Genomic DNA, 25558 nt, shown 5'->3' with positions numbered 1-25558 from the left:
ATTCTGAGTTATAAAGTCAGAATTTCATGAAATAAAGACAATTGTGAGTTATAAAGTCAGAATTGCGTGAAATAAAGACAGAATTGTGAGTTATCAAGTCAAAATTGCATGATTTAAAGACAGTATTGTGAGTTATAAAGTCAGAATTTCGTGATATAAAGACAGAATTGTGAGTTTTAAAGTCAGAATTTCATGATATAAAGACATAATTGTGAGTTATAAAGTCAGAATTTCGTGATATAAACAGAATTGTGAGTTATAAAGTCAGAATTTCATGATTTAAAGACAATTGTGAGATATAAAGTCAGAATTGCATGATATAAAGACATAATTGTGAGTTATAAAGTCAGAATTTCATGATATAAAGACAGAACTGTGAGATATAAAGTCAGAATTGCGTTATATAAAGACAGAATTGTGAGATATAAAGTCAGAATTGCGTTATATAAAGACAGAATTGTGAGATATAAACAATTCTGACTTTATATCATGCAATTCTGACTTTATATCACTCAATTCTGAGTATCTTACCTCTCCCAGTAAAGGTGTTTCCCCGTCTGATTCAGTGACCCAAACATTAGCTTTATTTCCCCTCTCAAGTGCCTCATAGGCTCCATTTATCCTTGAACCTGTGGCGACAGCAGGATCCTACCAAAAAGAAAATATTTTGAAGTACACTGAAATACATGACTCAAAACTTGCTATGGCCTACTGTACAAAAGTCAGAACTAACTTGCCAACCTATAAAACTCTACACCTCAGCATAAATGTAACTTCTACAGCAATGGCTCACCAGTATGATGATGTATTTCTGCCCTTTATCATGCATGTAGTCAGCAAACTGAGGCAGATCCTTAAATTTATCCATATCATAGGTGAAGATCTTTTTGTCCTCCATGTAGTCAATATCAGTGTACTGGACGTCCTGAAACACAAAGCATGTGGACGTAAATGACGGTTTGGCTTTGAGTCCCATAAAATCAAAGTTTTCTTCTCTCGTTGAATATCCTTTTTCACGCCAGCATCAAATTATGGAAGCTAAACAGGTTGCTAATGTTCATATTTGTGTCGAGCTATTCTCGTTCAACCAGCACTATGACACTAAAGTCGTCCTTAACTTCTCATTTAGTATCAGTGCCTTCAGCCTTTATGATGGCTTTATGTCTCTTTTGCATGCTAACATTGTCCATTCACTGTTGTCTGTTTTGATTTTGTGAAGGCTTGACTTCCATCAAACATCAGCAGATGGTGAGATTCTCCTGCCAGTAATTTGCTAATGCTAATCAGGCAGAGATGCAATATCCTGACATGCTAATGCCCTCTTTGTTCGAATTACATCAAACATTGAGCTTCAATACATCCTTCCATAATTAAAACCCTACCATAAGGTGCTAAACGTTTATAACTGCATATACAGGTGAAATTCACATATGTGAAGTTATTTATAAAGCTTTGTTCCATGCTCTCGGCCGTTTTTTGTAGAACAAAGCGAGGTCCCTCCTTCTGTTCCTGGCACTTACATACGGAAGGCCGGCCTGTCTGTTCCTTTCCACGACTTTCTTCAACTCGTCCAGGCTGCCGTAGTCCCAGCGAGAGAGCTGGAAGCCCAGAGACCAGTATGGAGGGATGAAAGGCCTGCCAATCAGCTGGAGACACATAAAGCAATGTTAAACACGCTGAACATCACAGGACTCCCTCAGGCTAAAGTTTCATCTGGGCCTATATGATTTTACTTCAACCTTCTGCAAATGTAAAAAGAGCCATGGCATGATCCTGATCACCCTGTCAGTGTTTATTTTGCAATAACGGCTACTTGCCAATACATTTTTTTTTTTAAATGGACCGGTGTTATTTTAGTATTCTGTTTTAGTTTTAATTAATAATGTGAATTAGTTTTATATATTTATATATTTTCCATTTTCCATCTCCATATTATATATATATTATATTATATTCTTATCCATTTTTATTTCAGATTGAGTACTATAAAGAAAATGAAAAAAATGTATGTCTTGGCAACTAGCTGAAAAGTTACTTAAAGATATTGCTGTAAACTATATAGGGAGCCCTACTTACACATTGCTGTAATATTAAAGGTTAACAACAGAGCCCAAACTATTAGCCTAAATTCAGTGGCTATTTATTTTTAGATATAATAATTGTGACAGGGTGTTTTGATGTTGGTTCATGTTCATTGTTCCTTGTTCATGTTTTAAGTTGATCATGTTCATGTTATGTTTGAGTGTCATGTTCACTGTCTTGCTTCCTGGTTTTGTCACGTGATTCCCATGCCCTCATGTGATCTTGTTGTGTTCTGTCATTGGTTCATTGTTTAATCAGTGTTCACAGGTGTCCCGTGTCTTGTCATTAGTCTGTGTGTATTAATGCTGCCTTCACGTGCTATCGGAAATTTCCTAATTCCCACTTTAGAAGTCGTGATTACGAGCTTGTTGCATTCAAGTGCTTTGTTGTCGGAGTGAACAGGAATCATGGTTATTCTTGCCTATTTATTGGGAAAATCTTATTAAAACCAACATCATTTGTAGTCTCCCATGCACCGACAACAAACATTCCAGATAGTCCGCTTTCTGCTGATTCTGTAATTTCAGTCAAATGCAGGCTATTTTTGCTGTGTACCAAACATGCAACACGCTTCATATGATTACTCTTACATGTAAATATGTACTACATTAATGTCAAGACAAGACGACCTAAAAAAAAACAATAAAACCACACCTGCCACAGCAGTAGTTCTCCCCGCCACCATGTTTAAAGCTTATGACACGCCCATCTCGGGAATTGGGGTATCAAAATTATTTCCGAACTTCCCAGTGGTAAACACGACATCAGAGGGCGTTCATGTGCAATTTTTACCTAGGAAACTCGTATTTACGATAATTCCGATAGCACGTGAAGGCAGCATGAGCCCTCATGTTTGCCGTGTGTCCTTGTCTGTTATTGATGTTGTAACCCGCTGTTGGTGAGTTTTTCATAGCCAAGTCCTTGTTTTGTTTATGTCAAGTCTTTGTTTTATGGTTTTGATTTATGTTAAGATTCATATCGAATAAACTGCACTTGGGTCTACAACTTGCCTCGTCAGTGGATAAACTGTTACAATAATCAACACTCATAAGCTTCACATAAGGACGTTTTTGCATTAACTATATTTTTCCCTCTAATTCGTTGTTGAAATATCATTTCTACACAGTGGCTGTCATTTTCATGCCACATTTATTTAAACATACATGAAATAATCAAGACATCACTAACAGGTTAAGTAGAATATAATGAATATATAGTGCGTATATTTAGTGAAAGTGTTGATTTCTCTAGTGAACTAACAGCTGTGGACACTCGATGACTTCTAAGGTAAATGTGATGCTACGTGACATTTTTTACAAGCTGTTTTATTGTCTTTCCGCAGTTGAAACACAGATTGAGCGATTACACGACATATTATACATTTCAGTAAGTTGCATTGTATCCTCAACATACCTTAAGAGATATTAATTCATGTTTATTCTTTAGGAAGATATTTTAACTCTTCCGCTTGAACTGACACGCCTATACAATGATCAGTCACGTCACATTAAAGAGCATCAAAACGGCTTTTATCCTTTGAATTTCGTGATAAAAATGGACTGAATACTTAATATGTTCAAGTGGGAACTCGGATTGAAGTATGATCCACGCTTAAAACAAGCCGACTGTTAACTGTTAAAGATTGCATTCGGAACCGTTCGGTATAGACATGCACCGAGCCGAAAGCCCTGTACCGAAACCGTTCGGTAACACTTTATTTTAAGGGTCCAGAATAATGCATTAGTTAAGCATTAATTAAGGATTAACTTGTTCACAACTAAGCATTTGTTAAGCAGGAATGCACTAGTAATTAATGATTAACTTTACATTTTAAGGGTCCATAATTATGCCTTAGTTAAACTAGTAATTCTTGATTTGCTTGTTCACAATTATACATTAGTTAAGCATGGACACAATAGTAATTAATGATTAACTTAATATATCAGTATGGGCATATTAGTCGTTATTTACAACTTAATAAGCCATATATTTTTTTTGTGTAAAGATGTAATTATATTCCTGTGCCATTCTGTTAAGTTAACTGAACAAAAAGCTAGTAATTATGTTTATGATTTTGCGTTATAAACTGCTAAAATAGTGTAGTAAAAACAATTTGACCCCCTATTCTGAAGTGAAGTTTTATCCTCATTAATCATGGCACTTATTGAGTAATATTCAAGTTTATTAACCAGAATAAGCCAATAATTAAGCCTAACTACCATTAATACAGTACTAATAAAGGCAATTTGACCCCCTATTCTAAAGTGAAAAGTTTTATCCTCATTAATCATGGCCCTTATTGAGTAATATTCAAGTTTATTAACCAGAATAAGCCAATAATTAAGCCTATACTACCATTAATACAGTACTAATAAAGGCAACTTGACCCCCTATTCTAAAGTTAAAGTTTTATCCTCATTTATTATGGCACTTATTGAGTAATATTCAAGTTTATTAACCAGAATAAGCCATTAATTAAGCCTAACTACCATTAATACAGTACTAATAAAGGCAATTTGACCCCCAATTCTGAATTGAAGGTTTTATTCTCATTAATTATGGCACGAGAATGTGTATTTTTATGTAAAGTGTGGTTATACATTCATCTAACACGTAGAACATCGACATCACTAAACATTTCGCTGTTTGTGACTTCTGCTGCAAACTCGGTTCAAAGGATTACGTTAAACAAAACTACACTTTAAAACTCTAAAATGAATAACATTTCTGTAATCATTTAACCATTATTTATCATGTAATACTTATTTTGTTTGCCGTGGGACACAATGACTAGAACGTACACCAAAACGCAACATAAATTCACAAAATACACCAATTTAATTTGTTCACTGTAATCCACATCTTTAGAATCCATACGAGGAACTTCTTTATCCAGTGATCTTCATCTTATGTTCAACAGCAACCGTAAACAAATCCCTTGCACGTTTTGAATTGAAAAATCTCGTTTTACGGCAGTGATATCAAACGCTCATTGGCTCTCGCCTGCTTCGTTACAGATTGCGACATGCCGTGTTTTAGTGTTTGAATGAGAAACGTGCACGCCCGCCTTCAAATAGTGGAGTGAAGCTTAAATTAAATAACTTAAATTTTCTATATCGCCAGAGAGGACTCCGACTGCAAAACACCATCATTTGGACTACTATTGGTATCGCTTTTGACATTTTCACAATAAATAAATTATAGTGATTACACTTTTGTTATGTTTTTTCTTTATAAGTTAACCATAACGTTACATACTTTTAAGAAATGGTTATGTGTAGGTTTAGAGGTTTAAGTGAGATTGGTGGCTCAACATATAATTTTAATACTATATTGTCACTAAAATTTTAATTTTCCCAAACATTTCTGCTCATTAAGTTGTATTGTCATTTTTTTATTCTCTGTTTGTTATGTTTGGGTTTAGGGAAATAACATGTATCTATAAAATGCTAAAAGGGAAATTGTACATCTTTTTTTATGATGTAAAATATATTTGAAGTTGTTTTAGTTTTTTTCTGTAATACATAATATGTTTGTTTAAATGTTAACGTTACCTTTCATCAGTTATCCAAATATACAAAAAAAATATGTTTTGTGTCTGTAAAAGCTGCTTATTGACGTATAGGCTTAATTAATGGCTTATTCTGGTTAATACACTTGAATATTACTCAATAAGTGCCATAATTAATGAGGATAAAACTTTCACTTTAGAATAGGGGGTCAAGTTGCCTTTATTAGTACTGTATTAATGGTAGTTAGGCTTAATTATTGGCTTATTCTAGTCAGTAAACTTAATATCACTCAATAAGTGCCATAATTAATGAGGATAAAACTTTCACTCCAGAATAGGGGGTCAAATTGTCTTTATTACACTATTTTAGCAATTTATAACGGCAAAATCAGCAGTAATTAAACATAATTACTAGCTTATTGTTCAGTTAACTTAACAGAAAATACACAGAAATATAATTACATCGCTACAGAAAAATAATATATGGCTTAAGTTGTTAGTTCTTAGTATTAAGTATGGCTAATATGCCCTTACTGTAATGTTAAGTTAATCATTAATAACTATTGTGTCCATGCTTAACTAATGCATAATTGAAAACAAGCAAATCATGAATTACTAGTTTAACTAATGCATAATTATGGACCCTTAAAATGTAAATTTAATCGTTAATTACCAGTTAATCGTTTATTACCTGCTTAACTAATGCTTAGTTGTGAACAAGTTAATCCTTAATTAATGCTTAACTAATGCATTATTTTGGACCCTTAAAATAAAGTGTTACATGTATGGGTTATTACCCTAAAAAATGTAATTTCAATTTAAATGTTTTTACATGTTTATGTACATTTAATAGAAATAAATATCACTAATATATTATTTATAATTTTTAGAATTTATAATATAGTATTTTAGCTGTCAATTTCCCCCCAAAAAAGAGTTAATTGACTGCAGAATACTATTACTGACCAATCAGACTCAAGTATTTTTGCTTTACAAATCTTAGTATTTTGTTAAACATATTTCCACAGCAAAAAAAAAAAAAAACATATACATAAAATATGAAATAATAAACAATCTGTAAAAGTAAATATTATACAAGATTTGATGCATTCAACTGCTGACTGTTACAACATAAAATTAAACATTATTCTTACAAGCTTTTTTTTTTGGTTACACTTTATTTTCGATAATCCACTTTAGACATTTTACTAAATAACTTTGCAACTATATGTCAACTAACTCCCATTAGAGAATTAGCCTGTTAAATAAGGTTTAGGTTTAGTAGAATAAGCTGACATGTACTTGCCAAAAGTCTTATTCAGTAGAATGTCTGTTGGGGGACCATCACAATATTAAGCAGACAGTCTACTAATACTCGAATGACTGCTAGTTGGCATGTAGTTGCAAAGTACTTATAGTAAGTAGAATGTAAGTGGACACAAAATAAAGTGTTACAACTTGTTTGCGTTTAATCAGATCGTAAAGAGGACAGGAAATATGGTAAAGATAATATGACTTGGGTTGCCCACATATTTCCACTGTGCCACATGTCCTATGTACTGCCCACCACGCTATGTCTCTATCTAAAATGAAAATGTTTACAATTTCACCCACAAGTGCCGTTAGTGTTTCTATATATATATCCGACAGCAACGCTCACCTTCGTGAACTCGTCCACCACTGCCTCCGGTGTGTCTCCAACCAGGATATAGAACTCCAAAATCCCTCCAATAGTCCGGAAGGTTACAGCCGGAGCAGGCTGGATAGTCACCTCTGTGCACAGACATGAACAACTTGAATTGCCCTAATTTGATAACCCTAAGCAAAAGCAGCCATTCCAAACACACAAGCACATCAAGACGCACTATATATATGCCGTGCACAGACATTACAAATCATGTTGTTAAAGATTATGACTTTAGCTTACGGCAAAGCTTTTGTTTGTGACCAGCAATGCAAAAAAAAAGCAATGCCTGACTATATAAAATGATTGTTTACCCATAGCATTGCTGTTCATGAGGAAAACACCAATGGATTGGCCGCTCTCATCTTCCAGACATGTGAAATAGGGGTAGTGGCCATACAGGTTGTGTGTGCCCTGGGGTAGGGAAAGGCATTAAGGTTTGTAATGGCAAATTTCAACCTTTTAATCAATTTATGAGACAGTTAACATTAATGTTACATTATCTTGAAACACAAATGCCAGACTAATCCCATACAAAAGTGTTGCAGAAATGTTTTGTTAACCTTAACAATGTGCTTCATGTGAAATATTTAAATTTTTATTCATGTTAATATGACAAAATAAACCTGATTACATTGGGATATACCAACAATTCATCTAACTGATATGTCTTTTAAAGGGTTAGTTCAGCCAAAATTAATTACTTACCCTCATGTCGTTTGACACCCGTAAGACCTCCGTTCATCTTCGGAACACAAATTGAGATATTTTAGTTGAAATCCGATGGTTCAGAAAGGCCTCCTTTGGCACAATGTACTTTAGCGGTTTGGATCAGCAAAGTCACGTGATTTCAGCAGTTTGGCGGTTTGACACGCGATCCGAATCATGATTCGACACGCTGATTCATAACGCTTCGAAGCTTCATGATGCCGTGTTTTGAAATCGGTCATCACTATATAAGTTGTTATTTAGGGGGGTTTTTTGCACACAAAAACTATTCTCGTCGATTCATAAAATTATTGTAGAACCACTGTAGTGAGATGGACTTTGTAATGACGTCTTTAGTACCTTTTATGAGTCTTGAGAGTGTAAAGTACATTGTGCCAATGGAGGCCTTTCTGAGCCATCGGATTTCAACTAAAATATCTTAATTTGTGTTCTGAAGATGAACGGAGGTCTTACGGGTGTCGAACGACATGAGGGAAAAGTAATTAATGACAGAATTTTCATTTTTGGGTGAACTAACACTTTAATTTATAAGAGACAGATCAGTTAGAACTAGGTCATTAAAGTAAAATGTTCACCAAAAATGACATTTACTCATCTTTACATTCTTCGCTGGAACACAATATATTACTCATGCATTATATTTTAATTCCTCTGATATCATGCAATGATTTTAAGTTGTAATTCACTGAAAATCTTGATATCCACCCTAGATCTCCTCCGAAAAGTAGCTGTGTTGTTCAGACAAATTAATTTCTTACGTTCAACGCACTGACTCACTGATTCGATCGCAGAAATGATCAGTGAATTATGAAAATTTTAGTTCAGTCATATGAGGAAGATTTGGAATATGTGATCAAAATGAGTCGCAATGAAAAAAACGTTATTGTTATTTAAAAAACCTTTAGAATTATGTATGATATGTTTGAATCGGACAAAAAAAATGACTGAGCTACACCTGTTTGAAGCCGATTGAATCAGCAAAGTCAATTTGGAGAATTTTTTTTTGAAGGTTCCAAACGAAAATAGCAACCTAGCAACAACACCTTAAAGGGGAGGTATAATGCTATTTCATGCATTATGAGTTTTTTACACTGTTAAAGAGTTGGATTCCCATTCTAAAGGCCTGTTCACACTGGGACGATTTTCGCGCATGTTTATCGCTGACGTTTAACGCCTGGTGACTAAACAGAGGGCGCCAATGTGAGTGTGCACACCGACGCGCAAAACGCCAGGCGTAAAAGCGTCATTTAAAAAACGCCTCGGGTTCGTTTTTTTATTTTGGCGCGGCGTCACGAAAAACGCTGGCTATAAGCGCGCGCGATATTCGTCCCGGTGTGTACAGGCCTTAAACATTGCCGAAATAAAATAAAAAAATGTGTTGGACGTATGATAGAGTATTTCTGCGGCAAAAATACTCTACTTTTTTTGAGTATGGCCCTGTATGAAGTCATAAAGGGCGGAAAATCCTTGTATGTACACTTCTCCCGGAAAAGCGCGCACAAACACGCACCAGAGCAGAAGAAAGCATGCTCATCATTCGGGTAATGCAAGTCAAGAAGGATTTTTTAACAATGTCACCAAAGAAGTGTGTTTTTGGTTCTGAGGGAAAGATAACCTTGGTCAGCTTCCCAAAGAACCCAGCATTAAGGGAACAGTGGATGCAGTTTCTATTTTAAGTGTGTTCCAGGCATTTTCGGTGACACATTTTTTATAAGCAAGGCCCGTTGGATTTGCAGATCGTTGCAGGTGGTGAGTGAAACTGCATCAAAAGTTTGTGTTTTGTTGGCAATCGCCATGTAAGTGCATACAAATGTAAACAACATGAACGTATAGTGAATCAAAAGTCATCCATAATGCGATGCAGTGGCGTAACTTTATTTTAAAAAGTGGGTGAGTGGGGAAGTCATGAGAAGTCATGTTTAACACGATAGTTTCATTCTTAACGTTACATCTCCTAACTATAGCATAATACAATATAGTCAGTCTCGAGATTCTTCACATAGATTTGCATTAAATGCTTGTGTGCCTCGGAGTGGTATAGCTTTTGTCCGACGAGTGTGTCTGAGGGTCGGTTCTGGGTTCAAATCCACCATCGTATAGTTTGTTTTTGTTTTTTTTTCTCATTAAATCAAAAATGTGTTCATTAGTGATTCTGTATCAAGAGCAGGGACACGTTTGTGAACATTTTATTTTGGGATTTAACCGGAATGAATAGAGAGTCTATGATGCAATGACGTGTTGTGTGTGTACTTGTGTGTGTGTGTGTGTCAGTGCGTGTGCACGTGACTCATTAGCTCCACGCACAGTACAGCTTATCTGTCTTTTATAAATCTAATAAAACTAAAGACTTTTTTGAGATATGAAGGATGCAATACTACTCTGTAGGTACTCAAGATTAACATACGATTTGTTAATGTGTAATCCCCCCCCCCTCCTCCCCCTCCTCCTCCTCCCGCCCCCCTTAAAAACGTGCCTAAAAAGTTGTATTCTAGTGAAGAAAGTAAGTCCTACTGGTTTAAACTCTTGAAAATGTTGTGACTCACGCCATTGGGAAAAGCATCTCTTGTGAAGATAGGCCAGGTCCTCCAGTTGGTGTCATGGCGGAAGGTCTGATGGACATGCTCTCCAAGTCCATAAATATTGTGAGAGGGGAGTTTAGCTGAGAGCTGAAGGTACTGATCAGCAAAAACCAGCGGCCCAAGGGTTGTGTCAAACCTGACGGAGCAAGAGAGTTAGAAATGTTGTTTATATACAGTAAATCCTGCACCACAGTTCAGTTTGTGGGTTAATGTAATGAAACCTGAGTTTAAATTAAAGTGAGTTTATCTCACTTATCATATCCACTTATTTTTTTATATTTTTATATTTTAATTTTTATATTTTTATTTTTATCTTATTTCCTATTTTTATCTTTTACTTGATTTATTTATAATTCTACTTATGTTAATACTTTTTATTCTAATTTTATTCTATTTCTATTTTAATTTCTTGTAACTGTTATTTGCACTGTCCATGGAGCGGACCTGTTTACATTTCACTGCCAGTTGTATATTGTGTATATAACTGTGTATGTGACAAATAAAACTCTTGAATCTTGAAACCTGTCAAGAACATGTATAGATTCACCCTACGAGCATGTCATCAAGAAGGGCTCGAAAACACTGAACAAGCACGTCCAAACCACACGAAAAACACAAATATTGACTGATAGTTCATCTTCTGATTGCCTAATGACTGCTATTCTCAAAACCACAGCTAAACTGATTGCTAAGAATCATTCGGACATACATCTTCTAAACTTGTAGTTTTAAAAATAATATCACTAGAGATAAGGTAATCAGCATATTAAGGACACACACTCTGTAAGAAATACCAATATATGCTGAAACCTTTATCATGCTTTCCTATGATTAAAGCCATTATGATTAGGCTTTAATACAGTTTAGGAGATAAAAGATTACTGAATCATTGATTGTTTTGCAACATGCATACAGAAAACGAGACAATGGTCACGTAAAGGGAAATTTGGCTTTTGTCGACTGTGGTCCCTATTCTTTGGAAATAAGGCCCATTTCTCAATGGGCAATTCTGCTATTGAAAGTTTTCATAAAGACAGCAGCATCTAATTTGGATCATTTGATGTACGTATAAGGTCTGTTTCACACATATTGCATATGCAGTGTTTGAGCATTGCAACATCGGTAACACATTGAGCTTTCACAGTGTACAGCAGAACTGTAGCTTTGTAATGGAAATAAACTGATGTCTAGCTTACTACACTAGTATTTCTGTTGATAACTGGCAAACAAATATAAAAGGGTTTTCAGTTTGTTGGTATTGGGACTTTAGTATGGGGAACACACATTCACTAACTACAACTTTTGCCTCAATAAACTCCTAATTTACTGCTTATTAATAGTTTGTAAGGTAGTTTTTGTAGTGTGTATGTTTAGGTACTGGGTAGGATTAAGGGATTTAGAATAAAATACAGAAAAAGGCATTCATATGTGCATTATAAGTACTAATAAACAGCCAGTATACTGGTAATATGCAAGCTAATAAGCAAATGAGAATTGGGCCCTAAAATAAAGTTACCCACTTTTTTGTAAACTACCATTTTTAAATAGCAGTTCATTTACTTTTAAGCATCATATATTGCATGTCTATACTGCAAAACATATATATACACTGATCAGGTATAACATTACTTATAGACCACTGACAGGTGAAGTGAATACCACTGATTTTCTCTTCATCATGGCACCTGTTAGTGGGTGGTATAAAGTAGGCAGCAAGTGAACAGTCCTCAAAGTTGATGTGTTAGAAACAGGAAAAACTCGCAAGTATAAGGATTTGAGCGAGTTTGACAAGGGCCAAATTGTGATGGCTAGACAACTGGATCAGAGCATCTCCAAAACTGCAGCTACCGCTTCCCGGTCTGCAGTGGTCAGTGTCTATCAAAAGTGGTCCAAGGAAGGAACAGTGGTGAACCAGCGACAGGGTCATGGTTGGCCAAGGCTCATTGATGCACGTGGGGAGCGAAGGCTGGCCCGTGTGGTAACAGACGATAAGTAACAGACGAGCTACTGTAGCTGAAATTGCTCAAGTAGTTAATGCTGATTCTGTTAGAAAGGTGTCAGAATACACAGTGCATAGAAGTTTGTTGTGTATGGGGCTGCATAGCCGCAGACCAGTCAGGGTGCCCTTGCTGACCCCTGTCCACCCCCGAAAGCGCCAACAGTAGGCACGTGAGCATCCGAACTGGACCACCAGCAATGGAAGAAGGTGGCCTTTTCTGATGAATCATGTTTTCTTCTACATCACTTTAAAACCTTGGCTACAAAGCAAAAATGTTTCAGGAATGGTTTGAGGAGCACAACAAGTTTGAGGTGTTGACTAGGCCTCCAAATTCCCCAGATCTCATTCCAATCGAGCATCTGTGGGATGTGCTGAACAAACAAGTCCGATCCATGGAGGCCCCACCTCACAACTTACATGACTTAAAGGATCTGCTGCTAACATATTGGTGCCAGATAGCAAAGCACACCTTCAGGGGTCTAGTGGAGTCCATGCCTCGACGGGTCAGGGCTATTTGGTAACACTTTACAATAAGGTTGTATTAGTTAACATTAGTTAATGCATAGTTAACATGAACTAACCGTTATTAACACCTCTCTTCAGCATTAGTTAATCTTTGTTAACATTAGTAAATAAAAATCCAGCTGTTCATTGTTAGTTTATGTTAGTTCACAGTGCATTAACTAATGTTAACAAGATTTTAATAACACATTAGTAAATGTCGAAATTAACATTAACAAAGATAAATAAATGCTTCATAATTGCAGTTCATTATTAGTTCATGTTAACTAATGTAGTTAACTAATGTTAACTAATGAACCTTATTGTGAAGTGTTACCGGTTGTTTTGGCAGCACAATGGGGACCAACACAATATTAGGTCATAATGTTATGCCTGATCGGTTTAAATGCTATTCTCACTCAGTTTTAGTATACAGTGCACACTAAAAGGTTGCACTAGCAATGCTGCTTCTGCATACAATGTTTTCTTCTTTAATATGAAAGCGCTCTGCTTTCTTATTTCTTTAAAATGTCCACCAAAATTAATATACATTGCTTATGTGACAGATGCAAGATGCATTATCTGCCTGTCTTTTAACATTGCACAAAAATACACAGATGATGGCAGGCAATAACAAAAGGAAACAAAACAATTTCCATCAACAGCATGTAGACAGTGAGACGAAGACGGGCTCCTTTACAAAAGGCTTGTTTGCATTGCTTCAGGCTTCTTTCAGACCTCTTCGGATTCCCTTCATGTCTCTAATTTCCGTCTTTTTGGGAGTTATTGTGATTGCTCTTCATTTAGTCAAAGAAACACTTTAAAATGATTCTATGCTGTATTGTTAGCGATGCTCTGAGCTCACAAAGAGTCAACATATGATCCATCTGTGAAAAGGAAGAGAAAAGATGAAAAGCTCCCAAGTGGACGGCACTCACAAGATTTTTTCGGGAGATGTTCTCCAAACTCTCAGTCCAAAGGGCTTATGGATCAGCTCCACTCTGTATTTTAGGGTTCCAGTGGGAGGGCTGGAAGGGAGCTTGCGCACATGCTCGTGAGGAACCTCATACCTGGCTTGCTTTGCATCAATGATCTGGTAACAAAGAGAACGTTGCACGTCATTACAAACATGTTTACACTGACATGATGCCGTGGCTATTTGCGTCAGTTAGTAAACAGACCTTAAATCGAAAGCGGTTTTCTGTCTGCATTTCGGCCTGGAAGGTCAACTCTTTAATATCAGCTCCAAATAGAGATGGAGCATCCATTCTTGTCAGCTTGGCCTCAATATCTACAGCAAAACATTTTCCAATGAGGTTGGTGAATTATCTGCTTTACTTGCTACATGGACACATACAAACTTTTCAAAGTACACTGAATTTTTTTATATATATATACAGAAACAATTCACATTGCTAGTAAATTTCACAAACAATTACAAAAAAGTGGGAAAGAAACATTGAATTAAACTGTGAAATTGTGAAGAAAAACTGAAATAATATTTCCGATAACACTTTACAATACGGTCTCATTTGTTAGCATTAGTTAATGTATTAACCCCCAGGGGTCAGCGGTCACACCGGCGCGACCACCTCACTTCTTTTTCTTAGTGCAAAAGAGACTCAAAATACTTGATTTTGGTCATTTAGGTGTTATACGTCATTCAAAACTGTTACGTGTCTACTTTTATTTGTGCATACTCTCAATAAAAACAAAATAAGGAAAGAAAAGAAAGCAAACATGATGCGCGATCTGCTGCCTCTCTCTCAATGAACTTGAACTTGAAAATGAACTGTAACTTAGAGAATACTTGTCACACAAACATGAGACATATGTCTAAAGAAACATGAACAGTGAGCAATATATTCTTACATTTATTAAGCTTTGTTATTGCTAGTTTTTTGTTAGTTCACAGTGCATTAATGTCAACAAATACAACTTTTAAAAATGTAAAAACATCCACTAAGATTAATCAATGCTGTAGAAGTGTTGTTCATTCTTAGTTCATGTTAATTAGTGATAACAAATTAAACCTTATTGTAATAATGCATTAGTAAATGTTGAAATTACCATTAACAAAGATAAATAAATGCTTTATAAGTGCAGTTCATTATTAGTTCATGTTAACTAATTAATTAACTAATGAACCTTATTGTAAAGTGTTACCAGAATGTTCTTGTAAATCACATTGGAACAGTGCAATGGAAAGATTTGTGCAGGAAATGTGGGTTGTGGCTCTGGTCCTTCATTCACTGTCAATGGGATTTTATAAGTTAGAATAGTATAAGAAAATCTATCCTCAAAAATACAAATGATTTGAGGTATCACTTATGTCCATAGCACAAATGTTTACAAGTCGTATGAGGAGTTTATTGAAATCCCCAATCCATATTATGAGCAACAGTAATGGTAAGCAAACACTGCTAAAAATCTTTATTTATCACGACAAGACCAGGGTCAGTGGAAATGATTCACACAATATCGGCATAAAATAGAATCATGAAAAGAGACCGTTCCCCTGATATAACCTTCCTCAAGGCTACAATGGTGATATCTCATGGTGACATCCACTATGCCACACCACTCCCAATTTTAAAATATACTCCGAATAACTGACTCGAGACAAAAGACGTACTACAAAGCCTTATCTTAAACCCTATGATACGTGTCATAATGTTTTATTACAGCAATGTCTCGGTTCAGGCTGAACTCACGTGTGCTGTCAGGATTGTTTACGCTGTCCACACTGTAGCCGTGGTTTTTGGAGAAGAAGCACCAGGGGACGTTAGTCTCATTCAGGGGGCTCCAACAGCATGCTCTTTCTAAACATTTTTGCTGTAAGGACACACAGGAAGATTCAGAAAAGCATGTTGGGAGTTTTTATGGAATGTAGGCCATGTCTACTACAGTTTACCTGGGAAGCACCACCATCTGGGAAACAGTCCACTCTCTCTCCATCTGGAATTTTGGGACATTCTGGGACGATGTCTGGATCTGAAGTTGAGGACAAATAGAAAATAGCAAATGACCATCATGATATACTTAGATTTTTACAGACAGCTCAACCCACTACTACAAATGTATGCCCCTTCCCGCCAGCTCAGGTCACTGAATGAGCGACGTCTTGTTGTTCCCTCACAACATGGCAAAAAGCCACTCTCCAAAACGTTCACCCTCTCTGTTCCTCTCTGGTGGAATGAGCTGCCAACCTACACCCAAACTGCTGAGAACAGGTAGATGCACCTCTTCTGCAAGCTCTTAACCACCCCTCACTCTTAAACCAATGCACAAACATCCTTACCCTAACCCTACCCTTACAACCTTATCCCTAAAACCAGATCTTGACCCTCAAACAGGCCTTTATAGGGGTCTCAAAAAGTGAGGATTGGCCAAAATATTCTCACTTTACTCTCTTTGTCCTCACTCTGCTGGTCTAAAACTCAAACTGGGGCCGGATTCACAAAACATTCTTAGGAATAAAATTATTCTTAACAGCTAATTTCTTCTTATTTTCTATCTTAAGAAAAAAGATAAGAATATTTTGTATTCCCAAAAACTTTTCTTAAGAATGTTCTTATCTTTTTTCTTAAGATTGTTCTTTTTAAGAAGTATTCATATTCACTAAAATAATGTTCTTAAAAATCATCGTAAATAACTTCTTAAAGTTAGGATAACCTCCAATCTATCTTAAATACCCAAATGTAAGATGTTTAACAAATGTATTGAGTTGTTTCAAATATTAAGCATTACAACATATCAGTAGCTAGCTAAATATAACATTTATAACTAATAGTACCATATGGACGAGTACTCTGAAGTGACACGAATCGATTTTTTACACATATATGATTTACTCCCATCAAGCCAGTCACGGCGCATCAGCTAAATGCATAAATGTAAACATTTAATGAATAATAACATAGAAAAAAGTTATATTTTAAATAAATTATGTTATTTTGAATAAGTCTTTAGTGCCACTTTTGATCAATTAAATGAATCCTTGCTAAAAATATATATATATATATATATATATATATATATATATATATATATATATATATATATATATATATATATATATATATATATATATATATATATATATATATATATTTTCTTTTTAAAGCAGCACTAGGTAGGTTTTGCTCTCAGGGTCCCCCAGTTGGGAAACAGTATTGTCCTCCACTACTGTCGTAAACTGTCATTCTACATCAGGGGATGCATCGCACGTGCATTTATTGACATGACAACAATGATAGCCCTGAACACTGCAGGAGTTCACATGCAGGTGTTCTGCTTGCGTCGCGTGTGAAATGTCTTCATCCCAGGTAACGTTACAGTGGCATATGTTTCAGCATGTCATATGAATATAATTTCATGGGTTTTATTTTTTTTCGAACGCCAAATGATCGCGATGCTCACGTTTACAAGCCAGCGTCATTATAGTAGCCTAGTCTATTGGTTCCCGTTTTACAGAATCGATATGATACTTCAATTCAATGTTTGAGTGGTAGGTAATAACCATATATCGTCAATATTATAATATCAAGCTACCATAGATGAATCTGCAAATTTGAAAAATCGATTTGCATTATAGCTTGAGGCAAGACAAATGAACCAATATCACAGACATGTTAGGTATCCTAAAATATGATTTTGTACGTCTTACGTATTTACTTGCAAAAATGTAGCCCCTCCTCCTTCAGCTCACGCCAACGAGCAAACGCTGGCCCAATGTTGATCCTCGTCCTGCCTTTAATCCAATCACGGTCTCATTTCCTCTTTTTGTTTTCCTCCGACAAAACCTTTGCTTTCTTATTTATCTGTGCTGCTTCGGCCATGACTATAACATACGGCAAACAAATGATAGTTGGGCTTGCACGTCCGAATTTAAGGAAGTAGGGGTGGTGGTGGAAGTGACGTATATGCCGTAAAGCAGTCGAATTTTGTAGTTCTTTTTTTTCTCGGGTTACTACCCGAAACCCGAAGTTTAAAAGTACGATTAAAAACGATACAGACCCCGTCAGGCTATGGCAGACTTGTCATTCAACCTATTGCAAGTCGATGTATCATCACAAGAGTCTTGAAAATATTATAAAGGTTGAAAAGTTACCTAGTGCTGCTTTAAAATAGTATATACACTTAAGACGCATTTTAACAGTTAAAGTTATTATACATAAATATATATATATATAATAATAATAATAATAATTAATTACATTTATATAGCGCTTTTCTAGGCACTCACTCAAAGCGCTTTTACATAGAAGGGGGGAATCTCCTCAACCACCACCAATGTGCAGCATCCACCTGGATGATGCGACGGCAGCCATATTGCGCCAGTACGCCCACCACACACCAGCTGATTGGTGGAGAGGAGAATGAGGGATGATACCAATCGTATATATATATGGGGATGATTAGGAGGCCATGATGGACAGGGGCCAATGGGCACATTTTTTTGGCCAGGATGCCGGGGTTACACCCCTACTCTTTATCGAAGGACATCCTGGGATTTTTAATGACCACAGAGAGTCAGGACCTCGGTTTAACGTCTCATCCGAAGGACGGTGCTTGTTACAGTATAGTGTCCACATCACTATACTGGGGCGTTAGGACCCACACAGACCACAGGGTGAGCACCCCCTGCTGGCCTCACTAACACCTCTACCAGCAGCTACCTAGTTTTCCCAATTTGGTCTCCCATCCAGGTACTAACCAGGCTATACATTCAACTTTCTTTAATAAAAACACTTGTGACCACACATCAGTTAAATTTAATATTAATCCCACATATTGCTTGGCAAAAGTAAAAATCCTATATCTGATTTCATATTAATGTCTTTTAACCCCTTCCTTAAACCTTAACTGTAAAAATCATTAGTAACCAAACTCTGGCTTATTGCATACAACATAAAGATACAAGGTCAGAATACTTCAAACGTACATATCACATAATCAGACAGATATTATTCTGTAATCATTGACCAGGGCTGCATTTCCTGAGTTGATTTGATAGTAGAACAATTGCCACCAATGCTCTTTACGATCAACTTAGCCCATTATGCAATCTGGTAAAATTCATATATCAAACCACATTTATCCTAATTACCTGCTATTTCTGATGTTTTCCAGAAATATATATATATATATATATATATATATATATATATATATATATATTTTTTTTTTTTTTGTAACCTGATCTCCATGAGTACCCAGCACCCCTAAAACAAGGTCATATGCATGAAACTATAGAGACTCCCTACCACCCATCCAGCTGTCCTAGGCTCAATTTGTTCCCTTTAAATATAAACCACTAGACCAACATCAGGCCGGTAAATTGAAATTGAGAGTGACAGCTGTCATAATAACCCTGTCTGTGCGTGCGTGAGTCCTCGTCCCCGTGTGAGCCATTCACCAGTGTCTCTGTTCACTGTCTCTGCTTTTGGTTTTCTCACTGCTGGGTGTCCTTGATAACAATCATGGTGGACATATTTGTTTTACTTTAGTGGAACATCAAAGACTCGTATTTCTCGCTGTCCTTGGCGAGACGGGTACCCTTTTTTTTCCGTTAATAAACTAGTCCTCAAGAGCTGCAGTCCCACTGGAGAATATGTTTGCCCTGAGCCACAATGCTTTTTTGAGGTAATAATTTGTGTCTTAAATCTCTGTTAAACATTACATAGGTCATTCCTACTAAATTGAATGAAATATTCAACTTGGAAGTCATGCTGATTATTTTGTCACAACATCATAGGTTGAAATTTGTTTTTTGTTATCCATGCATAGTACATACGTGTTCATGTCTCTGCATACGTGTACAGTGTGTGGCCAGTCAAAGAGATAATGCCATCTCATTACCTACCTTCTTTGATCACCCCTGGTTCCCCAATGGCCACTAAAACGACCAGTGCGACAGCGACCACCGTCACCAATGAAAACAACACTATCAGGGTCACCTCCAACCCTGAGAAGTGCCGCTTTCCCATCTGATTAACACACACATAAACACAAAGTGTAAACACCCATAAGCATCCTGTAATTCATCTTCCTGTGCACATCTTTGACATACGCAGAACATGTCCTTGAGTCTATGTATGAAATGCACTGACTAATGTTCAAAATATGTTTTCACTTTTGCCATATTTTGTTCCTCTGTCACTAAGTTTAACCTTTTCTGTAATACTGCTTTTTGAGATGTATTCTTCTTATCAATGAAAGGGTTAAATGTGGGAAACATTCAACAATAACAACAACAGGACAAAACAGTCAGAAGTTCACCCTAAAATGATTTTGTCATCATCTACTCACCCTCAAACCTGTATGAGTTTCTTTCTTCTGTTGAACACAAAAGAAGATATTTTAAAGAATGTTAGTACAGACAGTTGATAGTAGCCATTGACTTCCATAGCATTTTTTCCTTACTATTGAAATCAATGGCTCCCGTCAACTGTTTGATTACCAAAATTCTTTAACATATATTATTTTGTGTTCAACATAAGAAAGAAACTCATACTGGTTTGGAACAACTTGAGGTTGAGTAAGTGATAACAAAATTGGGTGATCCCTCCCTTTAATGTTGGCCAATTGGTGTTTATGTGTTTCTTCTCCATTTTCTGCTTTTTTTTCATTCAAAAAGAGGAACTTCATGCTGCATCAGTAACAATCTGTTCTCAGTTTGATTTTCGCCAAATAATACTCTACACTTTATATTATCTTCCATCTTTTCTTTGAACCCAACAAAACACCAGATTTTTCAGTATTCAAAAAATGATTGTTCACTTGAACAGATTTGCATGACAAAAAAAGAAAAGCCATATAATTGTTCTTATGGATCAAACAGTCTGAATTTAATTTCAGTACTTCAAAGTTAAATGGATTGTTTTTCATTTTCACAGCAGCTTGTGGGGTGAAACTATCCTATCAAGATAAAATGTTTGGAAATAATTCTTGTCTAGCTAAACAACTGAACATTTGTACGAGCGGCAAATGGCCTATGGAGCATCATAAACATGTCAAAATCATCTTTCGACAGCTGAATTTATATATGGACACATTTCGATGAATTTGTATTATATATCTAATTTATATTTGTCCTACCTTCACTGTTGTTAGTTGGAAATTAGCTGCTGTTAATTCCTTCCTATCCAGTCCGGTGTGCAGTTGAAATCAGAGCACACTAAAGAAGAGTAGATCTATACTGTCTGTTTTATGTTACAAAGGAACGGAATTAAAATCCTGAGTGGGTGTGTTTATTGTTTTACAGCTTTACAACCAGATATTGTTTTGCATGATGGGTCTCTACCAGAGGTCATGGTTATGAAGTAGTGCTCCCTGAGACAACTGTCTATGTATCCATCCAGGAATCATTCACAGATAACGGCTTAACCAGTTGTTCCTCGTGCCGTGCTGTTTGTGTATGTAAGGCATTACAAAGCATTTCTTCTTATCCACCTGAAATGATATTAATGGACACTTTATCGTTACAATTTTTATTGGTACATTTTAAAATCCCCATGCTGTCAAATGAAGGAGCTGTTACGGGAAGTCTTTAGCACTGCATCTGTGTTGAATAAAAATCATTTTGCAAGATATTTTCTGTTCCAAAAATATTGCATGAACTCTTTCAAACTGCTTCAAAGAAGCAATTAGACAAGTCTGGCTTCATGAGACGTTCAGATTTAAGCTCGGAATGTGTGATTTTCTTTCAGTGATGTGTTGAATGAGAGCTTAGAGACATACAATTATTCTCTGACTAATAAGTATATTTTAATGAAGCAATTACATGTGTCATTTATGGGCCTCTTTAAGACTTTATTAGGTTGGATTGTTTTATGATCTGAGGATTGATCTTTGACCCGAAAGAAATGGGTGAAAAAAAGTCTTTTTGAAGGTGTTTTGCTACTTTCTGCCTGTTTTTTTATTAGATAGATAGATAGATAGATAGATAGATAGATAGATAGATAGATAGATAGATAGATAGATAGATAGATAGATAGATAGATAGATAGATAGATAGATAGATAGATAGATAGATAGATAGATAGATAGATAGATAGATAGATGAAAACATGAACTTCATCTCCAGAGCCGCTCTGAGAGTCACTTCATGAGCATTTTACTCTATAAACATATGTCAAACACCCACAGAAACGTCTTCAGGGCAACCCGTCAAAATAAAAGTTCAGTTTAACTTGACAAAATTGACAGAAATATATTAGGCTATTGTTGTATAGTATTTAGCTACGTCTCAATGTAATAATAATACTAACACTAATAATAATAATGATAATAAAAATAATAATAATTATTATTAGGTGTGCGTACAGGGTTGCTTGTTTTTACTTTATCTTTTTATAAGCAATGTTTACTTTTAAACATCATAGCCTTCAAATGTTTATATGAATTATTTACGTGTAATGATCACCGTCAAAATGAATAAACTCATTTAATTTAATATTTTTATCAAACTGTTAAATGAAATATTTCAAACAGATTTTGCTGTGGTACCGGAATTGGTATAGAGAACTAGTAATCTGTACTATCCACATACAATTCCTTGTTTACTCAGAAAACCCAAGTTAAGATTAATTGATTCTTTTGAGTGCCATTTTGTCAAGCAAAAAAAACCTCACCATTATGGTGATAAGTGTTCCCTTTGATTAGGCACTTGGAACATTTATATTATTATAACTCTCTTTCTATTGATGCAGCAATGCAACAATAAAACACAGTTATTTGGTTTCAAAGGAACAGAAGTAATAAATAGGTTGCTTTAAAAAAATATTAATTAACTATAATAAATGATTTAGTCAGAAATTGTCACCTTTTAAAATGAACCTATGTAATATTTCCATTTATGTCGTATAATGATTGTTTACAATTTTATTGCTAACACTTATGCCATAAACACATTGTTAAACGTTTAATTGGGTTGATATAATCCCTTTATATTTGTAACAATATCTTGCAGTTGATCATGCTTGAGTCACACACAGACTTTAACATCCAGCGTGCAAAACACAACAATGGTAACAACAATGGTAGCTATACTAAGTCAAGAGTAAATCTAAAGTAAAAGATCAAGTACTCTCTACAGTTCTTTTTTAGTTACTAGAACTCTTGTGTAAGTGAACTATAATAACTAAGCATTTGTTAGCACAACATACCATTCCTATTTCACTTTTCTTGTTTTTTTAGGGGCAATCGGTTTGCATGATTTTTTTAAGTAAGTCTAACTAATTAGATTTTACAGTGTAGAGATACATACATACATACATACATACATACATACATACATACATACATACATACATACATACATACATACATACATAGATTCTACAGAAAGTCATTGTGTGACCGGGCTCTGCTTAACCTGACCCGTAGAGTCTATTGCGTGCTGTAGCACTTTACACTCTCAGGTATAATAGCTCACTTTCACCTCACTGAAAACTACTTGGAGGTGATGATACCACTAGAGTCAGAGCTAGTGCTGACTGCATCATTCTTTCTCTAACGCTAGCACAATGAGCCACAATGAGCTAGCATAGCGATTTCTCCAGATGTGCCTATACGCCCGCAGTCAAGCTTTGATGGCCATATCAGGTTAAGAGCAACGCAAGCAGCTATCAGAGCTGAGAGCTGGTCCCAACTGAAGGAATCAATACCTCAGGATTGAATTGCCAGTTCTACTTTCAGGTACTAGAATTGAATTCGAGCTGCAGGTCCAATGTGTGAGAGAATAGATTTGGAATCGGCTGTGGGAAAATGGATGCAGAACAAAACTGAAACAGATTCACAATTCACAAATCCAGCCAAGTTGCGTTGAGTGCGGAGACTGCAGTGGATAATAACGGAAGATGATGAGACAGCATCCCTGAGTAAGAAATATAGTTGACATATAACTGATTACATAATATTAATCAGACACACATTTAATTATTACTACTAACAACAACAACATTAAAAATACAAAAATATTTACTCATTTAATATATTAAAATAAATAACATTATATACTGTAAATAAATAATTGTTTGTAGCAAAGGTGCAAAGGTGATAAAATCACAAAAATCTAATGAAAGGATCCCAGTCCTCATCTTGAAGGAATGAAATATAAATTAAAATGAGATAATTTTATTTTTAAATTCTAATTTATTATGAAAAGCCTTTCTTAATGTAATAATCTTGAGGAAATGCAATGAGAATCATATTGTAGCGATGTAGTAAGCACACAAGAGGCAGAATCAACTAGACAGTCCTTATTTCAAAATATATAAGAACTCACGCAGGGATAACCGCTAACCACATTAAATCATAAATGAGAAATAGTGACAAGGGGTTGGGAATATATACTGTATGAAGGCTTCAGATGCAAAAGCCTCTAAGTCCGTCTGATGTTTTTCTTTAAAATAAGCATTTTTGTCAGGCTTCTATGTGGTTTCTACCTAAGTACCGGTACTTCTGAACGGGCAGAGGCTGGGATTTAGTGGGTTTGAAGTGAAAGTATTTTATGAACGTATACTATATGTGGAGAGCATTCACTCAGTGTCGTTATCTCATTTTTGACCAAAGTGGCTTTTAGAGGCTTTTGCATCTGAAGTCTTCATATGTATGCATGTATAAACCTCTGTATTAAGTAAACTATTTAATAATCAATTAAAAAAGAATGTATACCTGAATGATATTACGCTGTAGCCACTTCGCACCAGCGGTTTGGAAAATGAATGGATGGATGATTCAGCTGCGGGCACCATCTTCTGGTGAGACGCAGAAATTCATTTCGACCATCACAGTGCATTATGGGTATTCTCTAGCCGTTGAGCATACATCAGTTGTACAATTGTTATTGTGGTGCATTGTGCGATTGAATGAGTGCACTCAATAACGTCCACGATGGTTTCTGACACCACTACAAATGGCTGTCCCCTCAAATAGTGCCCTATTTAAAGGGGTGGTAAACAACGATTTCACTATTCTAACTTTAGCTAGCGTGTAATGTTGCTGCTTGAGCATAAACAACATCTGCAAAGTTACAACGTTCAAAGTTTAAAGCAAAGGGAGATATTTGCTTTTAAAGAAATCAGTTTCTAAGAACTACAGCAAACGGCCAGTAGGCGACTACACACATTCCTCCAGGGTTGGTGACATCAACAGGCTCAATATTTACATAAACCCCTCCTCCGAGAATATTAAATAGGGGGGGGGGGGGGTGAGGCCATTTTGTATCGCGGCGCTGTTGTGTTTAGTAGGCTGGAGTGTTGTTGCCGCGATGCAGAGGAAACGCTGTTATTTCCATCCGGATTGCAGGTCTGGGGTACTTGCTCTGTTCAGCCTTCCTTGGGACGGGGGTGCGTTGCAGAGCGTTTAACATACAGCATGTTATATGCACGTGTGTTTGAGTCAGTGGGGAATCAGGCGTGCGCTGGGCTCCCGCAGCACATCTAACAGAGGAAAACATCCACCGT

At 36.0% G+C, this 25558-nt stretch overlaps 1 protein-coding gene across 1 annotated transcript in view; it reads right to left on the bottom strand.

The window, feature by feature from the left end:
• Window positions 1-20077, bottom strand: part of si (sucrase-isomaltase) — a gene marked incomplete at both ends in the record, with an annotated part of 96259 nt that extends 76182 nt beyond the window's left edge. The window contains 11 exons of the mRNA XM_079825273.1: window positions 532-648; window positions 794-925; window positions 1521-1646; window positions 7254-7366; window positions 7592-7691; window positions 10550-10721; window positions 14024-14178; window positions 14267-14376; window positions 15800-15920; window positions 16000-16079; window positions 19954-20077. Coding sequence (XP_079681399.1) covers window positions 532-648; window positions 794-925; window positions 1521-1646; window positions 7254-7366; window positions 7592-7691; window positions 10550-10721; window positions 14024-14178; window positions 14267-14376; window positions 15800-15920; window positions 16000-16079; window positions 19954-20077 — 1350 coding nt within the window. The remainder of the gene's footprint in view (window positions 1-531; window positions 649-793; window positions 926-1520; window positions 1647-7253; window positions 7367-7591; window positions 7692-10549; window positions 10722-14023; window positions 14179-14266; window positions 14377-15799; window positions 15921-15999; window positions 16080-19953) is intronic.
• Between the last annotated feature and the right edge of the window lie 5481 nt (window positions 20078-25558).

The sequence above is a fragment of the Gobio gobio genome (assembly GCF_949357685.1).
Source record: "Gobio gobio genome assembly, chromosome: 9".
Taxonomy (NCBI): Eukaryota; Metazoa; Chordata; class Actinopteri; order Cypriniformes; family Gobionidae; genus Gobio; species Gobio gobio.
This window is presented reverse-complemented; position numbering and strand designations above follow the sequence as displayed.